Raw genomic sequence first — 25,997 nt, forward strand, 5'->3', positions numbered from 1 at the left:
CAAATAATCTGATTACAAAATGGGCAAAGGACCTGAATAGACATTTTTCTTTTTTTTAATTTATTTTTTTTTAAGTTTTTTTTTTTAAGTTTTTTTTTTTAATTTTTTTTTAATTTTTTTTTTTATTTATGATAGTCACATAGAGAGAGAGGCAGAGACACAGGCAGAGGGAGAAGCAGGCTCCATGCACCGGGAGCCCGACGTGGGTGGGATTCGATCCCGAGTCTCCAGGATCGCGTCCTGGGCCAAAGGCAGGCGCCAAACCGCTGCGCCACCCAGGGATCCCCTGAATAGACATTTTTCTAAAGAAGACATACAGATTACCAACAGGTACGTGAAAAGGTACTCAACATCACTCATCGGGGAAATGCAAATCAAAACTACAATGAGGTATCCCCTCATGCCTGTTGGGATGGCAATCATCAAAAAGACAAAAGAGAACAAGAGTTGGTGAGGATTTGGAAAAGATAGAACCCTTGTGCACTATTTGTGGGAATGTAAATTGGTACAGCTACTTTGTAAAACATTGTGGAGATTCCTCAAAAAAAGAAAGAAAGAAGAAAGAAGAGAGAGAGAGAGAGAGAGAAAGAAAGAAAGAAAGAAAGAAAGAAAGAAAGAAAGAAAGAAAGAAAGAAACTTGATACGCTCCACCAAATCTACTAGGTATTTATGCAAGAAACATAAAAATACAAAAATTTGTATTTGATTATTTATTGAAACCTTATTTATAAGAACGTAAAATCTGAACGAACCTAAATGTCAACCAAGAGGTGAACTGATAAACAAATCGTGCTGTGTTCATGCAAAGGCTACTACTTAGCAATAATGAACTACTAACACACAACACAGTTGAAAGAAGCCAGATACAAAAGATTGTATGATTCCATGTATAAGAAATTTTAGAAAAAGGGGTTCCGGGGTGCCTCAGTCAGTTAGGCATCTGCCTTTGGCTCAGGTCATGGTCTCAACCACTGGGACTGGGCCCCATGTTGGGCTCCCTGCTCAACGGGGAGTCGGCTTCTGCCTCTGCCCCTCCCCCCACTCATGTGTGCGCATCTGTTCTCTCTCTATCTCATAAATAAATAAAATATTTCAAAAAAAGAGAGAAATTCTAGAAAAAGCAAAATTACAGCAACAGAAATCAGAGTAGTGGTCTTTGGGGGCTAGGTTATAGAGGGAAAGGATTGGCTACAAAGACACACGATGGAATTTTGGGGGGTGATGAATATGTTCTATGACATGATTGTGGTGATGATTATGCTACTGTGTGCATTGGTAAAAAATCTTCAAATTATACACACAAGTTGGTGAATTTTATTATATGTGAATTATACTTCACTAAAGCTGACCAAATAAAAGAAGAAATGGCAAATATTCTTAGAGTTGAACAGATATGAACTTCCTTGAATTTTGTTTTTCTCACAAATATACCTTTATCTGTTCTCCTTCTTCATTCCTCAGACCATAAGGTGTCCCTTCTCATATTTAAGGCCGAACTCTATCTTGACTTGATTTCATTCCTTCTATTACATTGATTCCCTCTATCTCCTCTAGTCTACTGTCTCTGTTCATTTTCTACACCCAGGGATCTTCCCTGGCTCCTCCTCTTAACCTTTAAACATGATAAAACAAAACAGAAACATACATCAGCCATAGTTTCAGCTGTGTTTCTCTCCTCCCTCTTCAACCAATCTTTGTAAAATAGGTTATTCTCTGTGTCTTGGCTTATGCGATTTCCTTGCCTACAATTCCTTTCCTTGTCCCTTCATCCTTCACCCTCCATTTTCACCTGATCGACTCCTAAAGCAGTCAATATTAGCAGTTCCTCTGGAATCTTTCCCCTATACCTTCTGCAACTTTGGGTCTAAATGTTCCGTCTTCTGTTCTCCAAAGTGCTTATTCCTTATTCCTTTAAAATCAGCTTATTTTTGAGGCTGTCCTTAGGGTATGGAATTTGTGTCACTACATCTGCTACATCTAGGACATAGCAAATGTTTTGTGTGAAATGTAAATAATATTTTGTAATGTATAAAACATATATAAATGAGAGTCTTCATATAAAGGGCTGAGGGTGGGAAAAAATAAAATGCTAATGGTGAGCCATTTATAGAAATTAAATTAAATTACCTTTGGGGCAAATTTTTAAAAATAACCCCAAAATGAGTTATATACTTTAGAAATACCAATCTCAGTTGGGACTGTGCACTGTGTAATATGTAAAGCAATTGTCAGATTCTGAGGTTACATGATAACATCATACAGATTAATCCATCTAGAATTCTAGATAGACATGGGTTTCATCGTCTTCCTTATGCCTTGTAGGAGAACTACACACATTTCAAATTGCTTTCATACATACTTTACCATTAGATGTGTTCAGCTGCACTATAGCAAAGCTAAGGCACGTGTTGCCATGTTACATTGTTGTATCTGCCTCAAGATAGAGTAAAATTCCTGCCACTGGAGGTATTGAAGGTGAAGGTGGATGACAGACCACCCCCACTGGGCCATTCTCCATCTTCAAAAAGATACAGATTGATCACATAAAAGTCAGTGTCCTCTTGACTGTTGACAATGACCTTTTAGGAGAAGTTATTTTTTATATAGGTCATATGTAACATAAAACTTTCATTTTTTTCTTTAGAATTAGAGGGCTATGATTTAATCCAAAAACAGTCATATTTCATCAGGCAGCCCTTCATGGAATTATGTAATCATAATTCACAGTTTACCTTAGTATTTTAAAAACATGTCTTAGTTGTAATTTCATGTAGGCCTTCTTCAATCCTTACTGACTTTCTATTCAAATGGGCACGGATTAAAATACAACTGCTGCTGGATGTGTGAATTGCCAATAAACCTGACAAACCAAAGCATGTCCCATGCTACAAAGAGCCAGCAAGTACACTTTGCGTTAGACATGGTATTATTTATAGCTCATATTGTTGACACACGCACAAATCAATGCAGGTGGTAACAACAGGAGACACCCACGAGCATCTCTTGAACAATAGGTGTCACTCTTCCTCCTGAATCTGGCCCCTATTTGTTTTGGGAGAGCTAAGGAGTTTAGTTTTATCATTCGCTGTTTGTAGATACTGTCTTCATAAGTCAAGTCTTTTATTAGCATGAATAGAAAATAGTGTTTCCCTTGTCACTTATAGACAATAATCACCCACTTTACAAATTGCTGATTGAAAAGATCATGGTCATTAACATTTGTTGAGCAGCCCCTGGGTACAATGGGCTGTAACAGGAAGAAGAGAAAGGAGAAATGAATGAGAAAGTGAAGGGCAGGTTCCAGAGAGAGTGTTTAAGCTGCCTATCAAGACTCTTAGACATACTGTGTGTGCTAGAAAGGCAATTTAATTTAGCAAATATTTATGTACTATTAACTGAAGCACTGGGATAGTTCTAAAAGATGATTTTAAAAGGCCCAGACATAGCATGCTCCCTCAAAGAATGAATGTCCAGCTATACAGACAGAACATAAGCATGTAAAAAGGAACTGACAAGACCATTCAGTAAATTAGATTAAATGAGTAATGAAGAGCATAAAGGCAACAGATGTGGGCAGCTGAGTGAGGGAAATATATGATTTAGGAGAAATTGGCTGTAAGGTGGAGCTTTTAGAATGGGCAGCATTTGATGCATGGAGGAGAGAGAGGAAGGCTGTAATGAGAGTCAGTGATAGATTCCCACCTCTACTGTGCCAGAGGGGATGTAGAAGTCATTCTGGGATAATGGGGGGCAGCCACCAGAAGCCCGTTTTGGGCATGAGTACGGAGAACTCGGAGTAATAATAAGTACATTTTGCTTTACTGGGTTCTGCAAGACAAAAACAAAAGGATGACAAAATATTTTTTATTTTCCTTTTTGTGCTTTGGAAAGTTGGTTTTCCTATTGTCTTTTATAACTTCCAGAAATATTGATTTGTATTTCAACTAACTCACGTATCTTGGGGAGCTACTCTGAAAGGCCTTGGGCCAGGTAACGAAACTATGTTCCAGGCCTTCCTCTGAGAAAACAGATACCTGGAACACAAAGGATTCTAATCTAGGGCAGCATGCACTTACCTGTGTAAGAGAGATTTCAGGTGAGACCCACCTTATTCTTCAGATAAGGAAGACTTTGTGTCTTAGGCATCAGCATACATATATATCCTACACTTGTTTTGTCTTAGTGCCTGAGATGGCACCACCACCTGAGGCTGAGAATTCTTTTAAAGGTTCTTTGCAAAAAAGAGCCATCGAAACTCAAGAAGTGGTGCAATTTCAAGCTCTATGGCCAAAACCTGAGGAAATACTGAAGATGAGGACAATCGCCAAGATATGTGACAGCTTTCTCCTCGGGTGACTGCCACTGTGTCTGGCCAGACTCATTGGAGCACTAGGAATCCTTACTTCTGCTCCCTGTCAACAGTGGAATGCACATCTGAGCAAACCTGTGTGCGTCTGAGCCATGCACGTGGATAAGACCATGGGCTCTGTAGCTCACAAGCCCCTCTCAGGGCTGCTAGTGATCTGGCATCAGTGCCTACCTGTTTGGGAAAAATGTTTACATCAGCTTTCATATTCAGAAGAAAAATACTCCGCTGACTTTTCAAAGAACACGTTTGTTATTGAAGAGGGGGCATAGGGAGAACCGGCTACTGAACGATGTGGGGCAGATTTGCTCCCATGTGTCAAAAAAAGTCTTAATTCCTTCAAAGAATGAAAATATTGATTTTTTTGGAGGTAGCACTACAAATTAAATGTGAATCGACAAAAATAATTTCTCTTTTATTCAATTAATTGAAGTAAAGAAATGGTTTCCCACCATCAGTGTTTTAAAATGATGATTCAATGCCTGTCACATACTATGGCAAGTGAAAACATTTGCTTAGTGGTTATTGGTTAATCAAACATTTTTCACAAAAAAATTGTTTCAGTTGCACAAATCATCTTAGCCGTAGGTTGGGCAAATATTATGCTACCTTCTTGTTTTACAAAAGAAAGAGCATGAAAAGTACAGTGTAGGGTATATAATCAACAATCTTATAATTCTGTTGTATGGTAAATAATAATAATAAAAACCAAAACGAAAGAAAGAAAACCAAGAAGTTGCTTGGCTAGAATTATAGTCTAGTCAGTCCAAAACCCATATTCTTTCCAAATCATAGCACTAAGTGAACTCATAAAATGACACTTTGGAATATGCCTTTCCAAAATGAAGGGAGGTTAAATATTCAGAAACTGATACGAGTGGACATAAGAATTTAGTATATGATAAAGGAAGCAGTAGAAAAGGAGTGGTAGTTTATGAATGGGCTTGGAACACTGTTAAATCATCTGAAAAAAAAAAAAAAGGTAGGTCCCCTCCTCGTATCAACATGAATTCCAGATGGACTGACAATTTCAATGTAAAAGGCGAACCCCTGAAAGAACTAGAAGAAAAGAGGTGGCTATTTCTGTACGTCTGGTGTGAAGATCACTCACTAAATATAACAGCAGAGCAAAAGCCATGAAAGAAGCAAGTGATGATAGTAGAGAGATATGTATTTTTTAAAAAGGCAAGTGATATATTTGATTACATAAAACATAAGACTTCTTTAAGCCAAATAACCATATACAGAATTAAGCTGAACGATTCACTAGAGAAACATTGCAAACTATATCACAAAATATTTTTATGGTTGATATATAAATATTTCTTACATCCCAATAAAAGATGGACACCCTACAAGAACTATGGGGAAATGTCTTTAATAGCAAATCCATAAAAGTAAAAGAAAGAACCAATAAACATTAAAAAATGCAATTTCACTATCCTAGAGATTTAACTAAATTCAGAGTTGGACTGTGTTGTTCAAACCCATGGGTGGCTACAAAGCTAAACTTTTTTTGGCCTAGGATAAATTATTTAGTTTAACATTTTTTTTTAGTTTAACATTTTAACCTATGAAGTGGACTTATCATTTTTGTGCCTCATGTGCCTTGCCTGTATTATGATAGTATGAATAGAGCATTCTTCATAGTATCCACTTCATAGGATTAATGTGAGGATCAAATAGTATAATTCATTTTAAGTGCTCTAAAAAGTGTTTTTTTTTACAGCAAACACTGCAGATTTTTTATGTAAATTAAAATAGCAATGAGGATTCATTTTTTACTTCTCAGATTGTCAAAAATTTATAGACATCATAATGCTTCTGGTAAGGACTGGGATATTAGTCTCACATACACTGCTAGTTGAGTGTAAATTGATGAACTCTTTCAAAAGGACAAAATATATCAAGCTTTAAAATTTATAAATCCTTTGCTCTAATATTTTCTCTTCTAGATATTTCTTCTGAGCAAATGAGTACTGTTTGTTAACGTGTTATTTTCATTAGGAAAAAATTAAGTAACAGCAATATAAAATAGTTAAATTATGATACACATATTCTTTTTTATTGAGGTATCATTATATTAGTTTCAGGTATACAATATAATGACTTGTTATTTGAATATATTGGTAAATGCTCACCACAGTAAATCTAATTATATTCTTTAAAAGTATGCCTGTATTAAATATATGCATGTAATGTATAAATGTATATATATGTTTAGATTATATTTGATTCTATATATATAATTTGTATATGTGATGTTCTATGTGGAAAATGAGACATAGAAGTAGATCAGATTACATATAGATCATACGTGAATACGATGTACACATGGGTTTATCCACTGAACAAGGGGCAGAGAAATTATTTGAATTTTCTTTCTTAGCTATTGTCTCTAAAACTTTACAATGATTACTTTTATAAGAAAAACAATAATAACTGCATTGTCGTTGTTTTTCCTTAAAAAGATAAAGAAGACATGGGGAATGCGAGAGGCAGGTAGGGGAAGAAGGTTTTAGATTTCCTTGTGGTTCAAATTCTAACATGGTAAATGGGAGCATTATCCCTAGGGCTGCACCTCACCCAAGTAATGGGTGCCAACTCAGCTCTTGCTCATGGGTTTATTACTAACTAGATTGAATGGCTTTTAAAACCGAGGCAGAGGCTGTGAATGTCCTGAGCTAAGACAAAAGCCAACTTCTTGGCTTTACCATTGACATCACTTAAACTTCAGCAAATCACCCACCCAAATGGATATGAATTAGTAACTCATGCGGATAATAGAAAAATTGCATTTGGTTTTCTGAATTAACATTGACTGAACATCCTATTCCCTGCCAGCGCTTTGCTGGGCTTTGGGGATACTACAGGAAAGAGTCAGGGCTCTGACCTGCTCTAGCAAACTCTCCCTCAGGTGAAGTAGAGAGACACTTAACAAACATTGGCTGTAGAGTATGGCAGATGTTATGAGGGAAGGGCCCCCTGCTGCTATTCACCAGATATTTACAAATTGTCCGCTATGTGCAACGTGCTGCCAAACACACTGAGGATGTAGCCATGAACCTACTGATCCCTGCCTTTGTAGGGCTTACCTGCCTTTGTGGGGCTTACATTCTAGTGAAGGAAGAGAGAAAATTAAAAAAAAAAAAAAAAAGAAAGATAATACAATGTAGGTAAGATGGTGGGAAGTTGTAAATAAAACATAAAGCGGGAAAAAGGGTGAGGGAGCAATTGTAATTAGATAAAAGATAAAGGGAGCCTTCCAGAGAAAATAATATTTGACTGAAGATCCAGAGGAGTGAAAGGTGTGAGTCATGTGAATATTTAGGGTGGGATCATTTTGGAAGAGGGAAAAGAAGAGGAGGGAAAAAAAAGAGTCAAAGTAGAAGCAGAGGGCCCAGTAACAGCAAAGGCTTTGAAGTGAGAACATGCTGGTACTTTCCAAGAGCTGTAAGTGGTCTGTGTGATTGGAGATAGTGAGAGAGGAGAGCATATAGCAGGTGATGGTGTCAGAGAGGTAACAGCAATAGTCCAGATCCTATATTGGCCTTATAGCCAAATGTAAAAGTCTTTGCCTTTTATTGTGAAGTCACTGCAGTGTTTTGAGCATAGGAGGGGCATGACCTGTATATTATAGTAAGATCACTCTGTTATTTTCTTGCAAATTCAAAAGCAAGGATACCCATTATGATTATATTGCAATGATTTAGGTGAGGATGGACATAGCTTGAAACAGGTTGGAGGCAAGGGATAAAGTGAGAAGTTGCTGGATTCTGGATATGTTCTTGAGTCCACAGAATTTGTGGATGGATTGGAAATAGGGCATCACAGGAAGAAAGAAGTTAAGAGTGACTATTTTTTTTTTTAACATGAGCAAGGAAAGAATGGAGTTGCCATTAAATAAAATGCAGAAGACAATAGGAGGAGCAACTTTTGAGAGTAGGAGATAAGTTTAGTGTTTGACATGTAAAGGCTGAGATGCCTGAAAGCCATCTGAAAGGAGATGTCAGAGAGGCATAAGAATAGGAGTTCAGGGAAGAGAGTAGGGCTGGGGTGCAGACATGAGCATCTTCAGCATTTAGATGGTATTCAAAGGGATGAGATAGGACAATACTCAGAAAGACTGGGTGTAGACAGAGAAGAGAAGAGGTTCAGACTCCAATGTGAAAAGACAAGGAATATGAGGTAGAGTCACCAAAGAAGAGTGAGAAGGAGCAGTCCTTGGGGTAGAAGGACAACATCCCAGAAAACAAGAGAAGAAAATGCTTTAAGGAAGCGAGATTGATCAACTCTCAAATATTGTTGGTAGGTTGGGCACTGGTAGGACTGAGAATAGCCACTAGATTTGGAAACATGGAAGTCCTATGTGACCATAAACCCTAACAAAGGCAATTGTATAGAAGAGGTAGGTATAAAAAGATGAAGGGGGTGGGTCCCTGAAAGATCAGGAAGTGAGGAGTTAGATACAACTATTCCAAGTGTTCTGGGGTTTAAAAAAATAGAAAAAGGAAAAAAACGGGGGGGGGGGGGATTGAAGCATATGGAGAAAGAAATGGTGTCCAGATGGCATCCAGATTTTTATTTTTTTTATTTTTATTTTTTCAGATTTTTGTTTTTAATATGAGCGAAATAGCAGTGGTCATTTTAAAAATCCATAATAGAGAGAAAAATTGATGATGCAGGAGAGGAGAATTTACTGGATCACGGGCCTTGAGAAGGCAAGGGAAGATCTAATGTCTTAGTGGGGTTCTCTAGAAAAACAAAGCTTCACATGTGCACATTTTATTGGGAGGGTAAAATCACAAGGAGGCAGAGATGAGGCTAAAGGGTGTGTGGTGGGGAAAGAAAGAAAACAAGTGTGAGAGGGTATCACCGATCTGATGACAGCTTTGTGACAAACTGATTGCTGAGTCTTGCAGGACAGCCTCAGAGATGCCATGTCAGAGAAGTTAGTAAAGTCCCCAAACGGTACAGAGTTTGTTCAACAGTTCACACCTCCCATCGGAAAGCCCAGGGTAGGAGGCCAGAGCTGTGCACACATCGCAAAGGAGTAAGGAAGTTGCCATTGGGTTGTGCCCACTATGACCCTGGAAGCTGGGAGCGGTGCCCAGAGTGGGCCTCTTGGGCTGTAACGGCAGAGGTGGTGGCAGCACGAACCTAGTTCTCTGGCTGTGTAAACGAGGAGGTTGCAATTATCATCCAGGAGAGTGGGAGGCATAAAAAGACTGGGGAGCTGGGAGCGCTCATCTTGTCTGGGGAGCCTCCGGAAGCTTCCTGGAGAAAGGGATCTGGAAACTGAGACATTAAGAATGAGCTGGAATTAATCAAATGGGCAGGGGACCTATCTCCTGGAAAAAGGAATATAGTATGTGATAAGACCTAGGGACCAGGAAAAACAACACATATAAATATTCCTGGCTAGAGTGTGAGATGGGCCACACATAGGCATTGATTTGGTAGAGGTAGGTGGGCGAAAGACGGACTTTCCAGGCCTTATACTTCATAGGGGTTTGGTCTTGTCAAACATTGTCTTAACATTGATGATAAGACTACTTGGTGAGTTAGGATTATTGAAGTGCAGTCCAAGGGTTAAGAGATTTATAGATACTTGTGAAATCGGAAACACTGGGAATTCCCGATGTCCCCACAATTAGACCCGTGAACAGAAAAGTGAGCGTATCTGCAACTCACAGATATGAAAAGTGTGAATCATTTTGGAAATAATAGACCGCATGATCTTCCGCTCCTCTGTAATGTCTCTATGGCTCTTACATCGGAGAGGAATTTAATGCTCGCCTTATGATGCTCAGGATCTTTAGGAAGAGGGTGCTCAGATTTACACAAACACCCATCTGTGCACAAACACAGATATTCATGACTTTGGCGGGGAAGCTAGATAAAATGTGAAAGGGAGGAGCAAAAAATAAAACCAATTACTATCTTGGCAATAAGAGGTCTTTCACTCTGCTTAGCATCTCTGAAAAATAAGAGTATCATTAGCATCCATTCAGATAGTAACACGTCCCAATACTTCTATCTCTGGGAAGGTTTTATCCCTCCCACAAATAATCGAAAGATACTTGGACATAATGACATCTTAAACTGCAGAGAATTAAGAGCAAATAGGACAAAGTGATGAGACTCCATTTTTTTAAAAGTCGCACTTGGGGGGTACTCAAATTGCCGCTCTTCGACTAAACTTGCTAGCAGGGTCCCACCCATCCTGTGGGTCCTGGAATCACGCAGCCCTGAGGACAACACCCCTCTGACTTGGTTCCTCCTTCACTGTGGCCTGGATGCGCCTGCAGTGTTCTCAGAGTCGTGCTGAGAGCTGTGGAGGATCCCAAGAGAAGTCCCCACCCTTGGGAAGATCCCCAGAGGGAGCTCAGGAAGACTCCAGGTCTCCTGTCATCCCCCACTCAATAAGGTCATTGGCTGAGGTCCACGAGGCTTCTCCGGGTGAAAGAAGCATCTGGTAGGCCACATGAATCATGAGTGCTTCCATCATTAGCCATTAAAATACAGTGGAAAATTTAAGTCACTGCATGCATGACATGCTGTGGTCCTGGGGGTGGGGGGCTTGGGGAGGCCTCCTTTAATTAGTCCCATGGAACTGAGCACATGTCTAGCCATGGTCTTTTCTTTTGCTATTTTCCAAATAATGAGAGCTCTAATTGCCTCAGTCGGAGCGGCCCTTGCTCATGTTAATGGTTGGCTGCCAGTGTTCTTTCTCTTTCTTCCTTCCCTCTACCTCTATTCTCTACATACACATTCTCTCCCTTCCCTACCACCCACCCCCACCCACCCCTGTTTTTGGTCTGAATTTGATGAAAGTCTGGTTTTTACTCCCCGAAAGTTTAAGTGGCTAAATTAAATCACAACTCGCTTTGGCCAATGATCTAGGGAGCTCTTTAGGAATTGGGGAAACATTTTATTTACGACTCCGCTTTCCACCTGTGCTGACATGGCATGGAATTTACAGCTGTATTGAAAGCGTTATAACCAGCACCTCAGAAATTCCACATTCTCCTGAGCTGCATTATTATGGAACATTTGTCAGGCAGCCAATTGCTGTGTCAGCCCCTAATTGATTTATATTAGCATCTGTAGGATCGAGGTGCTATGAGGGTGGGGGTGAGCCTGGACCCACCCCACCTACCCAATTGTTTGAGTGTCCTGTGGACATGAGAGATTTGCAAACAGAACTGAACACAGATACGGTGTTTTCCTTTTGTTTTGTTTTTAGGCAACATGTTTAAGATTACAGATGTGAGCAAAAACCAGTGTAAACTTTTACTACTTTGTGAAAAAGTTCATCGAGCTTAACTTCTCCCTGCCAGGTCCCATCACATAACGGTAAAGAACACCTGGCCCTAAAAGGTGAGCTGCATTTTCCCCTCGAGGCACGAGGTGGGAGGTGGGGTGGGGGGTGGATCAAGAAACCTAGAAACACCTTCCAACTGTTTTCCCCTGTCAGCCTTCATTTATAAATAAAGTAGTTAGCTCTAATAGCTCTTTTTTACACTTAGATCCCCCTCCTCCTGGATTAGAAACATAAATCTATATGACTCATTTAGAAACACCTGGACTGAAGTTAAGTCCAAGTTGAGGGATCCTGGAGGGATCAGCAAAAGGGATCATGGAGAGAATGCCCAAGACACTCACTCACTACAGCATTGGTTCCTGGGTACAAACGGTTTACATAAGAGTTCCCAAATGGTGGGGCTCCCAGGGCACCTTGGACAATTTCATTTTAGATGTTTGCATCCTTGATGGACACGACACCCCTGCCACTTCCTAGTCTATCCTATCTGGTTCACTGCACACATGACATTATGTGCCTGGCCTCTGTGGGCATACGAGTTTGCAATGATTCACAAACTGCCATTATGCAGCTTTTGCAAGAGGCATAGGGCGGGGATCGAGGATGATAGGAGATAGGAGACCGTAAAGCTATATCATGAAAGGCAGCAGTTCCTTAGGTTGGTCTAGGCGCTTGGTTATGGGGCAACCACAGCTGAGAGTAACTGTAGGAAAGGCCTCTTCCGACTGTCCTCAGAGAACTCCTGGCTGGTCAGCAGAGGTGGTGCCTCTACTGGTGGTAGGGGTGGGGCAGCTCATGGTGTTCCTTGATCTCCATGTGCCTGGGCTATGGTATCCTTAGTTCCGAGCGTGCCTGTGTCACAGTGCTCCTTGGGCACCACGTACCTTGATCACAACTTGCTTCAGTTACACTCCATAGACTTGACACGCCTTGGTCAGAATGTACCTTGGTCACACCAGGCCTGTGCCACAGTGCTTCTTGATCCCCACATGTCTCGGTGCCAGCATATTGGCCACAGAACCCCTCCAACGTGCTATGCCTTTGTCGTGGCACCATATGCTTTGGTCATAGTATATCCTGGCCACAGTGTGCTTGTGTTCTTGTGCCTATGTCTACACGGATGGGTCATGGCCATCCTTGGTGAGTGTGGGCCTCTGTCTCTGTGTTCTCGGGTCTCAGAGTGCCTAGCATGCCTTAGCCACTGTATACTGATGGCCATTTGCAGCTGGGTAACTGGGTGCCTGAGTCATGCCTCATCTGGGTCACAGCACTGATGTGGTTATAATGTGACTTCTATTTACAAAGTAATGATGATTAGAAATAATCTCTTGGCATGTAGGGTACTCGTGGGAGGTGGAGAGACGGGTGGGATTCCAGAAGCCAAGTAAGAGAGGCATCAGCTAGCCAGTATGCTAGGACCCAGAGTCAGGTTGATACACACAGTAACAGAATCTGTGTCCCAGAACGTTGACGTGGACTCTTTAAAAACCATCTCTATGCTAATGACTCCTGATTTTATAAATTCTTCCCAGACTCATATATTTATCTGCCAGCTTGACGTTCCCACTGTTATGTCACTCAGTATTTATGCAACTGTCCCAAACTGAGCTGACAGTCTCTTCTAAGCTGACCTTCCTCGGGTCTTCCCTGAGGTTAGACACCTCCATTCTTCAGGTTGCTCACACTAAAACGTATGGTCATTCTTGACTTTGCTTTTTCTTGTACCCCACATGCAACACATCAGCAAATCCTGTTGACTCTAAATTCAAAGTACATAATAACCCTCTCTTCCTTCATAGCTGCAACTCTAGTCCAAAGGTCATCTCGCCTGGATTTTTAAAATAGTCACATAATTAATCTCTTGCCCTCTTTATTATCAACGTAGATACCAGATAGACCTGTTAACATGTAAGTCTTTCCTCTGATAAAAACCCTTCAAAGTCTGTGCCTCCTCCTTTGGGAAAAGGGCAAAGTCTTTGCAATGACTCCTAAGGCCCCCAGTCTGAGCTGTATTAACGCTCTGGTGTTATCTGGGCCCTTTCCTCCTGTGGCCACCTCCCTCCTGCTACATGCTCCTGCTTTGACACCTTTGCACTTGCACTTTCCCTCTCCCTGTGGAGTGCTCCCAGAGAGCAACAATGCTGAATCCCTCACTTTTTTTTTTCAGCACTTAGCTCAAATGATCCTTTATTTTGTCTTGCTGCTAAGCACATTTCCTTGCTTTGTTTTCCTTTTTAGCATTTGCCCCTATGCAACACACCATGTATTGTACTCATTTTTTTTTCTTTGCTTATTGTCTGTCCCTGACAGTAAGTTCAATGAGGGCAGCCGCTTTTATTTTTATTTGGTGTGTCCTTGTAGTGCCTGCAAGTGGAACAATGCTTGACGTCTGAAAAGTCCTCAATGACTGTTTGCCGAATGAATGAATATTAGGCAAATTCTGCATTGTAAATTTCATTTCTGCTCTTTGTTTTTGTTTTATCTTCTGAAAACTCTTTTGAGGCTTCATTGCTAATCCCACGTTACCTATTTTTCCCCTACACTTTTGGCTCTTTGATTTAATCTCACTATAAACTCTTCATCTCCTACCTCTCAGGACTCTAACATGCATGCGGAGTGTTCACGTCTCTTCAGGAGGAGCACTGTTCACTCTCTGGACCTTTCTACTCTCTTTCTAACTGCCCATTGCAAACTCCATGGGGTTTTCTAATAAGGTCTTCAAATTGTAAAAAATAAAATTCATTGCATTCTTCCAAACTTGTCACGTTCTGCAGCTCAGTTAATGGTACTACAATCTATCTAATCACAAAAGTTGGAACTCTGGTGTCTTCCTCAGTTTCTCTAGGATAGTTACTTCTAACATCAATCAGAAGACCTCTTTTTGGTCGGGATGACATTTGGATTTCTTGTTTCAATCTTTACCTAGCAAATATAACATCTATGTATGTATGTATGGTTGTATGTGCGTGAGATACACACACACACACACACACACACACACACAGCACACAACAATTACAGAGGCTAAAGCCACAGTTCTATTAAGCTCTAAGTCAGAAAACTGGCAGATAGAACCGGAAGTTTGACCAAGAGCCAAAAGTTTCTCAGGTGTCACAGGGGAATGAAGCCAGGCTCACTGCATGAAACTGGACACTGAGGCAAGGCTCTCCACCTGTGGAGTACAAAGGAAAAAGCAGTGGCTACTGACCGGGGCAAAGGTGTTTGTCAATCTATACACTTGCGGTGCTTCAAGGAGATAGACTGGGCTTGAACCAAGCCGCCAGCCAACTCCCATAACTGAATTTGCTGAGGGCCGCATATCATCCATAGCTTCTACTATAAACCCAGTGTCTGGAGTAGGGTCCAGCAGCGCCCCCAAAGCAATCATAAAAAAACACTATAGAGAAAAAAGTGGTCCTAAAGGGAGCAAAGAAAAATTATAAGCCTGCAAACAAAAATTCCAAAGCATATAACTAAAACTAACACTAAAAGAGACAGTCAATAATATCGATGAGTAGGAGACTGTGTCAGGCTTAAAGAAATAAAAATAATGGAACAATCTATATGTGATTTTGAAATCCTTTTGTTTAAGATTCTTGGAGACACAAAAAGTAAGACCCAGGGGAAAAAATTGTGAAATGCCAAACAGCAGATATAAATCAAGAAGAAGTGGTTAAAAAGAGATACAACTAGCAATCATGTATATATAGAGAGAATCCTTGATTTTAAACAAAGAGGACCTTCTAGAATGCAAAGAATTAGAGAATTCAGACACTACTGAGCATTTGCCTAGAACAAACACAGGAGAGTAAATGAAAAATGTAAAAGATAATTTGAGGTTCCAAATTACATCTTAAAGGATTTGAGAATTCAAAAACAAACTAGAAGACATATAAGCAGTTTTCTAGAAAATAAATTTCCAGCCTTGAGGACATGAGTTTTCATATTAAAAGTACATCCTTAGTTTCAGGTATGGTAAATAAAAAGAAACCCACATCTACACCCATCACGGTGAAATTGAAAAGCATAAAAGATAAAGTAAAAAGTCTCAAAAGCTGTGAGAGAAAAGATGGATTGGCAGCAAAAGAATGACAATTAGAATTGATTTCAACAAATGATTCTGGGAGACAATGGAATACTATCTCTGAAATGCCAAGAGAAAACTACCATCAATTTGACACTTTATACCAAGATAAACCATAATTTAAGAGTGAGGACAAGATGAAGGTGTTTTTAGACTCATAGAGGCCATGAAAATGTACCATTCAAGAAGTTAAAGAAGGGGCAACTGGGTGGCTCAGCAGTTGAGCTTCTGCCTTTGGCTCAGGTCGTGATCCCGGAGTCCTGGGATGGAGTCCCACGTCGGGCTCCCTGCATGGAGCCTTCTTCTCCCTCTGCCTGTGTCTCTCTCTCTTTGTGTCTCTCATGAATAAATAAATAAATCTTTAAAAAAGTTACAGAACTCTTAATGGATATATTTCATTGATGAGAAAAATGAACCAAAATTAATGAAATCAAACATCAAAACAAAAATGATTGAAGGAATGGTAAAATATGTTGGGCAATCTATAAACCATGTGGAAGAGAATTCTGGAAGCATCACTGTAGATAGAGGGAGTGGTAGGAAGTAGTAGGAACTCAGTGTGTAGGAAAAATGTGTAAAAGTCATTAAGAGGAGAGAGAAGCTTTACCTCGTGTAAGAAAAATAAGAGAGAAAGAGAGAGAGAAATGAATGTTAAAATTTTAGTAGTAAATTCCCAAAGAATAAAAATACAAACAATACGTTTCAAATTAGCAAGGGAAAAGAAAAGTGAACAAGAATAATGTCAGCAATCTACCTGAAGTCAGGAGAGGAAAAAACTGAAGAGAGCATAGAAAAAGAATAGGAAACAGAATAAAATAAAATGGTAAAAATAATTCCAAATATATTAGCAACCTCAAATAATAATGGTTGAACTTCTCTATTAAAAACCAAAACCAGGGGCACATGGGTAACTCAGTCGGTTAGCTTAGTCGGTAGCTCAGGTCATGATCCTGAGGTCTGGGGATCAAGCCCCACGTTGAGCAAGGGGCCTGCTTCTCCCTCTGCTCATGCTCCTTCTCATTCTCTCTCTTTCTCTCAAATAAATATATATATCAGGTTGGGGAAAACTTTGAGGCACATTCTGATGATAAAAGATGCATCTTTTTATTGTGGGAAAAAGAACACAATTTAGCCTTTTAACCGCTTTTAAGTGTAAGTTCAATAGTGTTAAGTGTATTCACATTGTTATGGAACAGATCTCCAGAACCTTTTCATCTTGTCAGCTCCCCTTCCTCCTAGCAACCTGGCAACCATCATTCTACTTTGTTTCTATGAATTTGATTGCTTTAGATACCTCAGATCAGTGAAATCATACTTTTAAAATCACACAGAAAAATGGAAAAAATGACAGGACTGGAGGAGATACACAAAGCAAGTAGCAAATTAGCTGGTGCAGAATAGATTCACCTTAGACACTCCCATCAGCTTACTGCTGAGCAACACTGCTTTGTAAGGAGTGGGGCATGGAAGACATATTCATTGAGGAGACCAAGAAAAAAAAAAAAAAAAAGATTGGCAGGACAGGAGCAGAATGAGAAGAATGCAGAGATTCGGAAAGTAATGATTATGAAACAATGTGTTGGTTCAGTCAAATGGGGACCTAAGCCCATGAGGGAATTTGGAAGTCTGGAGTATTGGTGATCTCCGTCGGTGATCTTGGGAAAAGCTATTTCAACTGAATTTGAGCAAATTCCCATCTCTCAGATTGAAGAGGAATTGTGCTTTTGAGAAGTTTGAGATAAATAGGAGAGATGATAATCTAGAGGTGAGGCTGAGGGAAGAGGAATGTTGCTTTATAGGACTCATATAACCATATTTATAAATTGGGGGCAAAGAGATTAAGATGGAAAGGTGGCGCCTTCTCTCTCCAGCTGTATCTGGTTAGCCCCGCATAAATCGCATTTTCTTTAACAGATTCCCATACCTTTACCTCTCTTTGGTAACGGTTACTGTTTCCAGAGCCTGAAATTTCCTTTCCCTCTTTCTCCACTTCTTACTCATCTCCTAAGACTTAGCTCAAATATTCCCTCCTTTATTAAATCTTCTCTGACCCTCCTAGGAGAACCAAACCCTCATTCCATTGCATTCGTTGAGTTTGTAAATACAGTCTGTTCTTTTGTAACAAGAAAAATATGTTATTTATATATGGGATATAGTTATAATAAATTTTTAAACATTCTGTCTTCTAGTTCTATTATCTGTGTCATTTTTAGGTATGATTTTAGCTGTGGATATCTCTCTCCATCATACAAGTCACATTTTCCTGCTGCTTTACATGCGTGGTGATTTTTTTTTTTTATTCTACATCAAATATTATGCATTTGGACTTGTTGAGTGCAAGACATTTTGGTATTTCTGTAGATATTCTTGAGTTTTATTCTCAAAGACAGATAAGTTACTTAGAAGTAGCTTGATCCTTTTTGAGCCTTGATACTTTTAGGTGGGGCCAGAGCTGTCCTTAGGGCTAGTTTTGCCGCATTACTGAGGCTATGTCCCGAGGATCTACGTGATGCCCACTGAATTATGAGGTTTTCCACTCTGGTTAGTTGGACCACCTACTGGCCCTGTGGGAACTTCGGGAACTGTTTCTTCTAACCCTTTAGTCGGGTTCTTCTTTTCCTGGCCTTGGGTAGTTGCCTCACTTGCACATGCTAATGGGTGTTCAAACTAATGGCTCAAGGGGGACCCTCTGCAGATCTCTGGCATTCTCTGTGTAGTCCTCTCTTATGTAATATCCTAGCCTTCCAGCTCTGTCTCCCTGACTCAGATAGATGGCTGGGCTCCATTTGGCCCCCTCTTCCTGAGCCATAGCCTGCTATTATAGGGTTCACCTCATTAATTTTTATTTTCTTAGGGATTGTTGCCTTTGTGATTCCCAATGTCTAACATCTGAAAATGATTATTTCAACAATCACTTAAGTTTCAATGAGGAAAAGAATGGGAAAGCTGAAGAGCTGGTAGGTTTCAGATGAAAAAAAATGTCAATAGTAAAGTTTTTAAAGTTATAAATGCATAGCTATAAACTTAAACATTACTCATTAAATTCAACTTTTAATCATGAGATTTTGCATACTTTCAATAGCTTCTCTTTTCCTATACACCTGTTATTATTATTAGCATCCACGTAATATGTAAATTATAAGGCCACTCAAAGGAGCAATGCTGTGTGGGCCACAGCACTTTTTTTTCCTGGTAGTGATCAGCTTATAACCCGTGGTGTCCTGAGAAAGGCAAATCGCATCTACTAATTGATTATATTAACATATACTTTAGTTGTGAATTTTGCCATAAGAAAACCATCGTTTTATCAGGGTAAAACTTCCTCAAGAGAAGAATTCTTCAGTGATCCAGGCCATGTCTTACTCATTTTTGATATCCCAAGAGCCTATCACATTGCAGGTACTCATGTGTTGTTAGGAATTAATCTTGAATTAATTGATCTTGAAACACAGTTGCAAAAATCTGGATGACTAATAAGTCTCCTTTAAAACTGTGTCTACAGGTGAAATGGAAATACGAAATTGTAACGGCTGCAGGATGTACTAGTACAAGAAGGTATTCAGTAAATGCTAGTGGGGGTCAAAGGCCTAAGGCCGGCCACAACAGTGGAGCCCAGGTTCTGGCATCTGTGTTAGGGCCGGTCATTGAGGCCAAGCTGTTTATTTTTAAAAGGGAGCTTTATAAATCAATGAAGAACAATGTCAATCAGAATCTTGGGCAGTTCTTCACATTAAAATTACTATTTCAAGATAGGGCAGGACAAGCTGTTGTAAGTACACTCAAAAGACAATGTTCAAGTGCAATCAACACTTTTTTCCTCACTTATATTAAGTTGGGCTTCAAAGCAAATACTCTCGGTTGGTAGCAAGCCCATATTCCATAGAGCCATTCAGAGACCCAGTGTCTTCTACAAGCGAGGTCAAGGCAAGAGCAGCTCTAGGCAATAGCTTTCTAATCAACCAGGTCGCTGCAGGAGAAGGACATGGAAGGGTGTGTGTAAAGGTTTCGTGCTCCAGGCTTGAAAGCGGCACTTTACACCTCTACACACATTCCAGTGGGGCAAAAGTCACCTGGCTACAGACACACCTAAATGCAAGCTGACTGAGAAATATGTGCAGCTGTGTGCACAGCTCCAATAAAAAAAAAATCTGTTGACACACCTGGCCATCTGTTTACTTTTCATAAACTGAACAGGAATTGATTTTCCTACTGACTGCTAGACCACATCATCTGGTGAGTGTTAAAAAAAAAAATACAGATCTTTTGACTTCCTTTATTTCTTCCTAGAAGATGTCCCATTGACATATAGGTTAACTGTTCTTAGTATTTTTCATACAATGACATCACAGCTGGCTTTGTAACCAACAGCTTCCCTCTGATATTCTCATGGTGGTTCATATAAAGTTCTGCTATGTGGGGGGCAAAAAGGAAAGGTTTGCTTTTGAAAAAAGTTCTGGATTCAAAAGAAGAAAAACGAACATTTCAGGGTAATAATTTTGTCATGTGTTTAGGAGTTTCCTTGGGGAAGAATATTGAAGAATATTTATTTTAGTATTTGTTAATAGCCCAAGAGTCTATGGTAGGACCTAGCACAGTAGATACCAAAAAAAAAAAAAAAAAAATGCTCGTTGAAACAAAAATGAAATAATATACACAAGGACAAGTGTGTTGTTGCCAAATTTCAACATTGAGCTGTACACAGATCAACATAAAGCCACAGAGGTGCATAGGATCTGGTGAGGGGTACTGTACCATACTGTGAAAAGTGGGGAATGGCAGTTACATGGAGGGTATGGTTTGAAGTGTAGGCTGGATCAATGAGTGAAAGGTCTTATACATCATAACTGGGACTTAAAGTGTAGCCATCAATGGTTTTTAAACAGGAAAGTGGCCAATTCAGATCTATTTTAGAAAAATAATTCTCTGAAACAATGAATTGGCTAAGAGAGAGACAAAGGACAAGACACTGATTTAAGAGACAGGTCAGGGTCTGAACCTGGCAGTAGCAATGGGCTAAGAAGGAAGGCATAAATAATCTTGAGGACATTTCAGGTGCCAAATTTACAGGAGTGGTGATTATTGATACTTAAACATGGACGGGAGTATCGGAAGCACAATTGTTCTGGGATACAGGTGGAAAAACCCAGATAATCAACTTCTTCTAGGATATGTGAACTGCATGTAACACTTTTAGGGAGTTCAATTAGAATTAGAGACAAAATTAGTGTCAGTTACAGGGACCCTACTAAGTTATAGCATTTAACACAGTGTATTATAAATATTTATGAACCTGCTTCCTGTCCCACTGATGATTAGGACAAAGATCATTTTACTCCTTTCTATATCACCTATTCAAAATATACAACTAAGCATATATGAAATGTGTGATAACTGCTAGTGTGTTATCAAATTTCAACTCTGAGCTGTAGATCAAAATAAAGCCATATGCAGAGACATCAAAGTAACTACCCAAACAATGGCAATAATCTCATGAAAGCATTAGGTGTTATGTTCAAACAGGATTTAAAAAAAAGTTAAACTTGTTAAAAGCCAAAATCAACCATGAAACTCAATAAAGATATGAGAAAATTACATCCAAGAGTGAAATTGTAATAGTTATGAATTGCTTTGCCTTATTCCTTAAAATGTATCTCAAAAATTCTTTAATTAAAAAATATAATTCTAATAAAAAGCTACATGTGAATGCTGGTTATAATTTCTGTATTCATGAATATCAGTAACCACATGGGAGGATATAGAATTCAGACTCTTGACACTAAATACAGTAGGAATAAGAAATTACAATTCTTATACTAGTGAGAATTTGAGTTGTATACATTTCAACCTATAATATAGATTTTCAAGGGAGTTTTATCTTGATAATATATCTCAAGTAAAATCAAACATCTATATTAAAAGACACTCATCACTACCAGGTTTCTCAAAAAAAAAAAAAAAAAAATGGCCTGAAGATGTGAACAGACATTTCTCCAAAGAAGACATACAAATGGCCAGCAGACACAAGAGAAAATGCTCAATGTCACTCGGCATCAGGGAAATACAAATCAAAACCCCAATGAGATACCACCCCACACCAATCAGAATGGTTACAATTACCAAGTCAGGAAACAACAGATGTTGGTAAGGATGCAGGAAGGGGGAACCCTCTTGCACTGTTGGTGGGGATGCAAGCTGGTGCAGTCACTCTGGGAAATGGTATGGAGCTTCCTCAAAAAGCTGAAAATAGAGCTACCCTCTATGACCCAGCAATTGCACTACTAGGGATTCACTGCAAAGGTACAAATGTGGTGATCCGAAGGGGCACCTGCACCCCATTGTTTATAGCAGCAATGTCTACAATAGCCAAATTGTGGAAAGAGCCCAGATGTGCATCAACAGATGAACAGATAAAGATGTGATACATATGTACACAGTGGAATACTACTCAGCCATCAAAAAGAGCAATCTTACCATTTGCAATGTGGATGCAACTAGAGGGTACTATGCTAGGCAAAATACATCAATCAGAGAAAGACAATTATATGATCTCACTCATCTGTGGAATTTAAGAAACAAAACGGGATCGTAGGGCAAAAGAAGAAGATATAAAGCAAGACGAAATCAGAGAATCACTGACCTCTATCTGTGAAACCAATAACACTTTAATTGATTGAATTTAAATTAAAAAAATAGAACCAAAGACCCCAAATATTGGGATAACTCAGTAAATATATGTTGGCGAACCCTCTTCTCTCTTAAAAGAAAATCCCAACTAAAGTACCTCTGTGCCATTTTTGGACAAATCTAAAACCTCTTGAGACTGTTTCAAGACTTTTTATACATTTGTTTAAGCAATGCCTCATGAAAAAGATAAGTTCTGGTAACTGGATATTTCTAGAATATTGAAATTATTCAATTCGTGAAGAAACTGTACCCCTCTTTGAAGACTCTAATAGTTTTTTTGGCAGGACACTGAGTTATTCAATGTGTTAATAGAATACTGTCTTAAAAATAGTGAGTTCTAAATTATCCTATTACACAAGTCCAACCACTGCAGATTCCAAGAGTGGGAGGCACAGAACAGGCACTCTGCGGTAACATTTGGTTCTCATTCTCTTTCAAAAATACCACCAAAGCACATCTATTGTAATATTGGTTATGAATTACTTCCTATCACATTAAATCAAAAAGACTAAAACCCCTCAGGTGTGTACAAATACCAAATCACTTTCCTTTTTTAAAAATAATAGTACCATTGGCTATATTTTAAGAAATAATTTTTGGTTTCTTTCTGTAAGAGACTGGGAAAATAAGTTTGTTAACGTCCCACGGATTGTATTTCATAAAATGTTGTTGGCCACAAGTAAGGAATATTTATCTCCCAATATCTTAAAAATCAGCCAAGATTATACATAGTAACGATGTTATCATTAGCGTTAGTAATGAAGAAAAAACAGTGTCGAAGTTGGGTGAACATCACATCTACGACATTAAGATATGTTGTACATGAATTGGTCTTTATTGGAAAGTATAGAAAGATTAAACTGAAAATTTTAAGCATTTCTTTTCAAATAAGCCAAATGATTTAATATTTACATCTATTTTTTTCTGTAGTCTATTATTTTAGGATATCTTAATACCTACTAGATTCATTTTAATATGGAGACTCAATATTATATATTCTTTTCCTGCAAATGTCAATGAGAAATTGCTTGCTTCTCCCTACAGCCAAAATTATATGTAATTCATAGGTTTCAGCACAGAGTGAAAGGGAAAGACCGTATTAATGTAGAGTAAATCTACTTTTTGAATTTCAAGTGTTAATGATTTAACCCTTTGGGGCTAACTCTGGAAAAACTAAATCCTTATAAGAGGTTGATAATCATTGAATAGATCTCTATCAATGCTTGCATGGCATCTGGCAATAATGAAGACAGATTAACAATACGATTTTGAGAATCTGGCAATAGGATAAAGCCAAAGCATATAAAATCACTTCTCTGCAGTTAGTTACTGGTGGTCCAGGGAAGGATCCACTTCCTGGCCTCTGGTGTCCAAACTAAAGGAGGAAAATCTTACTGAATCTGAGTTCCAGGTTTCTGGCTCACAAACAACAAAGCTATACACTGATTAAGCAGGAAAAGTCACCCCCAACAGATCCTCTGAGAAGAATTTGCTTTTCTAATATCTGCTTTCACTTTAGTTCAAAGAACTGACAATGGCATAAATTAACACCTTCATCAAGTTAGATTTTGAAGCTTAATGTGTGATGTTAACTCTTCCCACGCATATCTAACTTCTGGGCAAGAGGATTTGTCTTTACACTACATATGAAAACAAGAATTTGTTTTAAAACAATCCCGTTTCATCATGTGAATTGTTAAGCTTAAGTTTATTTCAATTACTTAAGACAATGTCGCTTAATTTTTAAAATGACTATATTCATTTTGTGTGTGTACACGCCAGTCATGTAATGCCGTTTTTATCTAAGTACTGTTTAAAACAAGTATTTTAAATCGTTCAAGTAACAGATTTGATACTCAGTTTGACCAAATTAGAAAAGTATTTTAATTCTTAAGGAATGTTGCAGAATAGTTTAAAAGTAGCTTTTCTATTAGAACTGCTCATCCAGCAGAAAATCAGTAAGAATAACCAAGAATTCCATCAACATCCCATTCTCAGCTGGAACACTGGATGAAAATCCACCTTGGTTATAGCCATTTTAACTATAGAAATGTGCAATAAACCACGCTCTTGTTATAATTAAAGGGATGGTGAATGTGAAACTATTTGGAAAAGCACAGGGCATTAGACCACATAAGGCATTATTATAATTAAAGAAACATGGCTTGAACAGTGATTTAAGCAATGGTGGCTGTACTGCATTAGAGCAGACTATACCAACAAATCTTTTTTTTTTATTTGTAAAGTTAGGAATAAATTAATGTACCTCAAATCTTTGTAGTTCTTTTACATTTATAATGTGCTTTCACATACACTAATCCAATTAGAGTCCGTATTACCTCAACCTTGTGTGATAGGCAGAGTGGTCATCTTTTTGCTTATATTTTAATGTGCTGAGCCTAATTTCCATCAATTTGAGACATGATAATATGAAATTATTAAGCCTAAAATGTGTCAAAAACAATAAAAACTGTAGTTGTATAGATGGGGCATGGGATCCCAATGACACATTTTATTAAATGCAATGTGCAAAATAAAATTAAGTGAACTCTATTCAAAAAGGGTACAAGACAGGTATTATTTAAAATGCTTTAGTACTCATTTTCAATAAAAAGAAATCTGGCATTATAAAAATACATAAAAAGGTCATGGATTCACACCATTAACTTACATAAGATTTTTTTTTTTGCATAAAACAAAGTTAAAATAGTTTTAAAAAGGTATTCTTATATGAAAGTTACTCCCAGTATAAAATTTTTATAACTTTTTGTAATTTTGGTCCATCTGTATAAATAAGACATTTTATCCTTTTAAAATTCATAACTCCATTTAAAAACATAGGATTCTCTCTTTTAAATAAAAGTCCACTTGAGGTAGTATGTTAGAGCTCTTCTTTGCTCTCATTCTGTCTATGTGTCCAAGTCATAAGACTGAAAATTTGGAGTCCTGTGGTTTTCTACGGTCTGTTTATAGGTACATGTGTGATTTTCTTGCTGAAAATCTGTCCTTTCTTTCCCATATTCCTCTGACTCAGAGTCCAAGTCTGGGGAAGAACGAGTTTTCAGGTGAAAGGCTCTTGGCTGACAATCCACTGGCTGTCCAAAGCTTGAAAAGGCATCCAGATGAGCTCTCTTCAGAGGCTTTCCAAATGTTCCTGAAAGCAAGCAAGCAAGCCCTTGAGCGAATGGGTCCACTGGCTAGCATGTAAATCAAAACACATTTCCAATGAAGGAGCATCTTAGCCCGTGAACACGAGTAAATGTTTTCTACAAGTCATTTATGGTATCGGGCGTGTGTGCATCCAGTTATGGAGAGAGAACTTACAATATGGAGCTGGGTAATGAATACCGTATGCCCATTCTTTATCACATTTCATCCTCTACAGTAATAGTAATCATTGAGCAATGAGGTTCCCCAGTGTAAGTTCTTCCAAACCCTGGCTTTAGTACTTGACAGTCTACAATTCTCCATGAAGGAGATCTGGATTGTGGGTTAGCAGGTATCAACTGCACCTGGGTATAGAAAGTTTCTTCCAA

At 38.7% G+C, this 25,997-nt stretch overlaps 1 protein-coding gene and 1 long non-coding RNA gene across 3 annotated transcripts in view; one reads left to right on the forward strand and one right to left on the reverse strand.

Annotated features, from left to right (window-relative positions):
* The window catches only part of LOC118350023 (uncharacterized), a 42,523-nt gene extending 23,788 nt beyond the window's left edge, over positions 1-18,735 (forward strand). The window contains exons 2-3 of the long non-coding RNA XR_007413341.1: positions 11,616-11,749; positions 18,632-18,735. This is a non-coding gene — a long non-coding RNA (uncharacterized LOC118350023). The remainder of the gene's footprint in view (positions 1-11,615; positions 11,750-18,631) is intronic.
* A 4,538-nt stretch (positions 18,736-23,273) lies between these two features.
* The window catches only part of LRIG3 (leucine rich repeats and immunoglobulin like domains 3), a 48,362-nt gene continuing 45,638 nt past the window's right edge, over positions 23,274-25,997 (reverse strand). For both annotated transcript variants that reach the window (XM_049115103.1, XM_035696083.2), the window contains exon 19: positions 23,274-25,615. In XM_049115103.1, the coding sequence (XP_048971060.1) occupies positions 25,371-25,615 (245 nt within the window). In that variant the 3' untranslated portion in view covers positions 23,274-25,370. The remainder of the gene's footprint in view (positions 25,616-25,997) is intronic.

Source organism: Canis lupus, chromosome 10, assembly GCF_003254725.2.
Source record: "Canis lupus dingo isolate Sandy chromosome 10, ASM325472v2, whole genome shotgun sequence".
In the NCBI taxonomy this organism is placed as follows: Eukaryota; Metazoa; Chordata; class Mammalia; order Carnivora; family Canidae; genus Canis; species Canis lupus.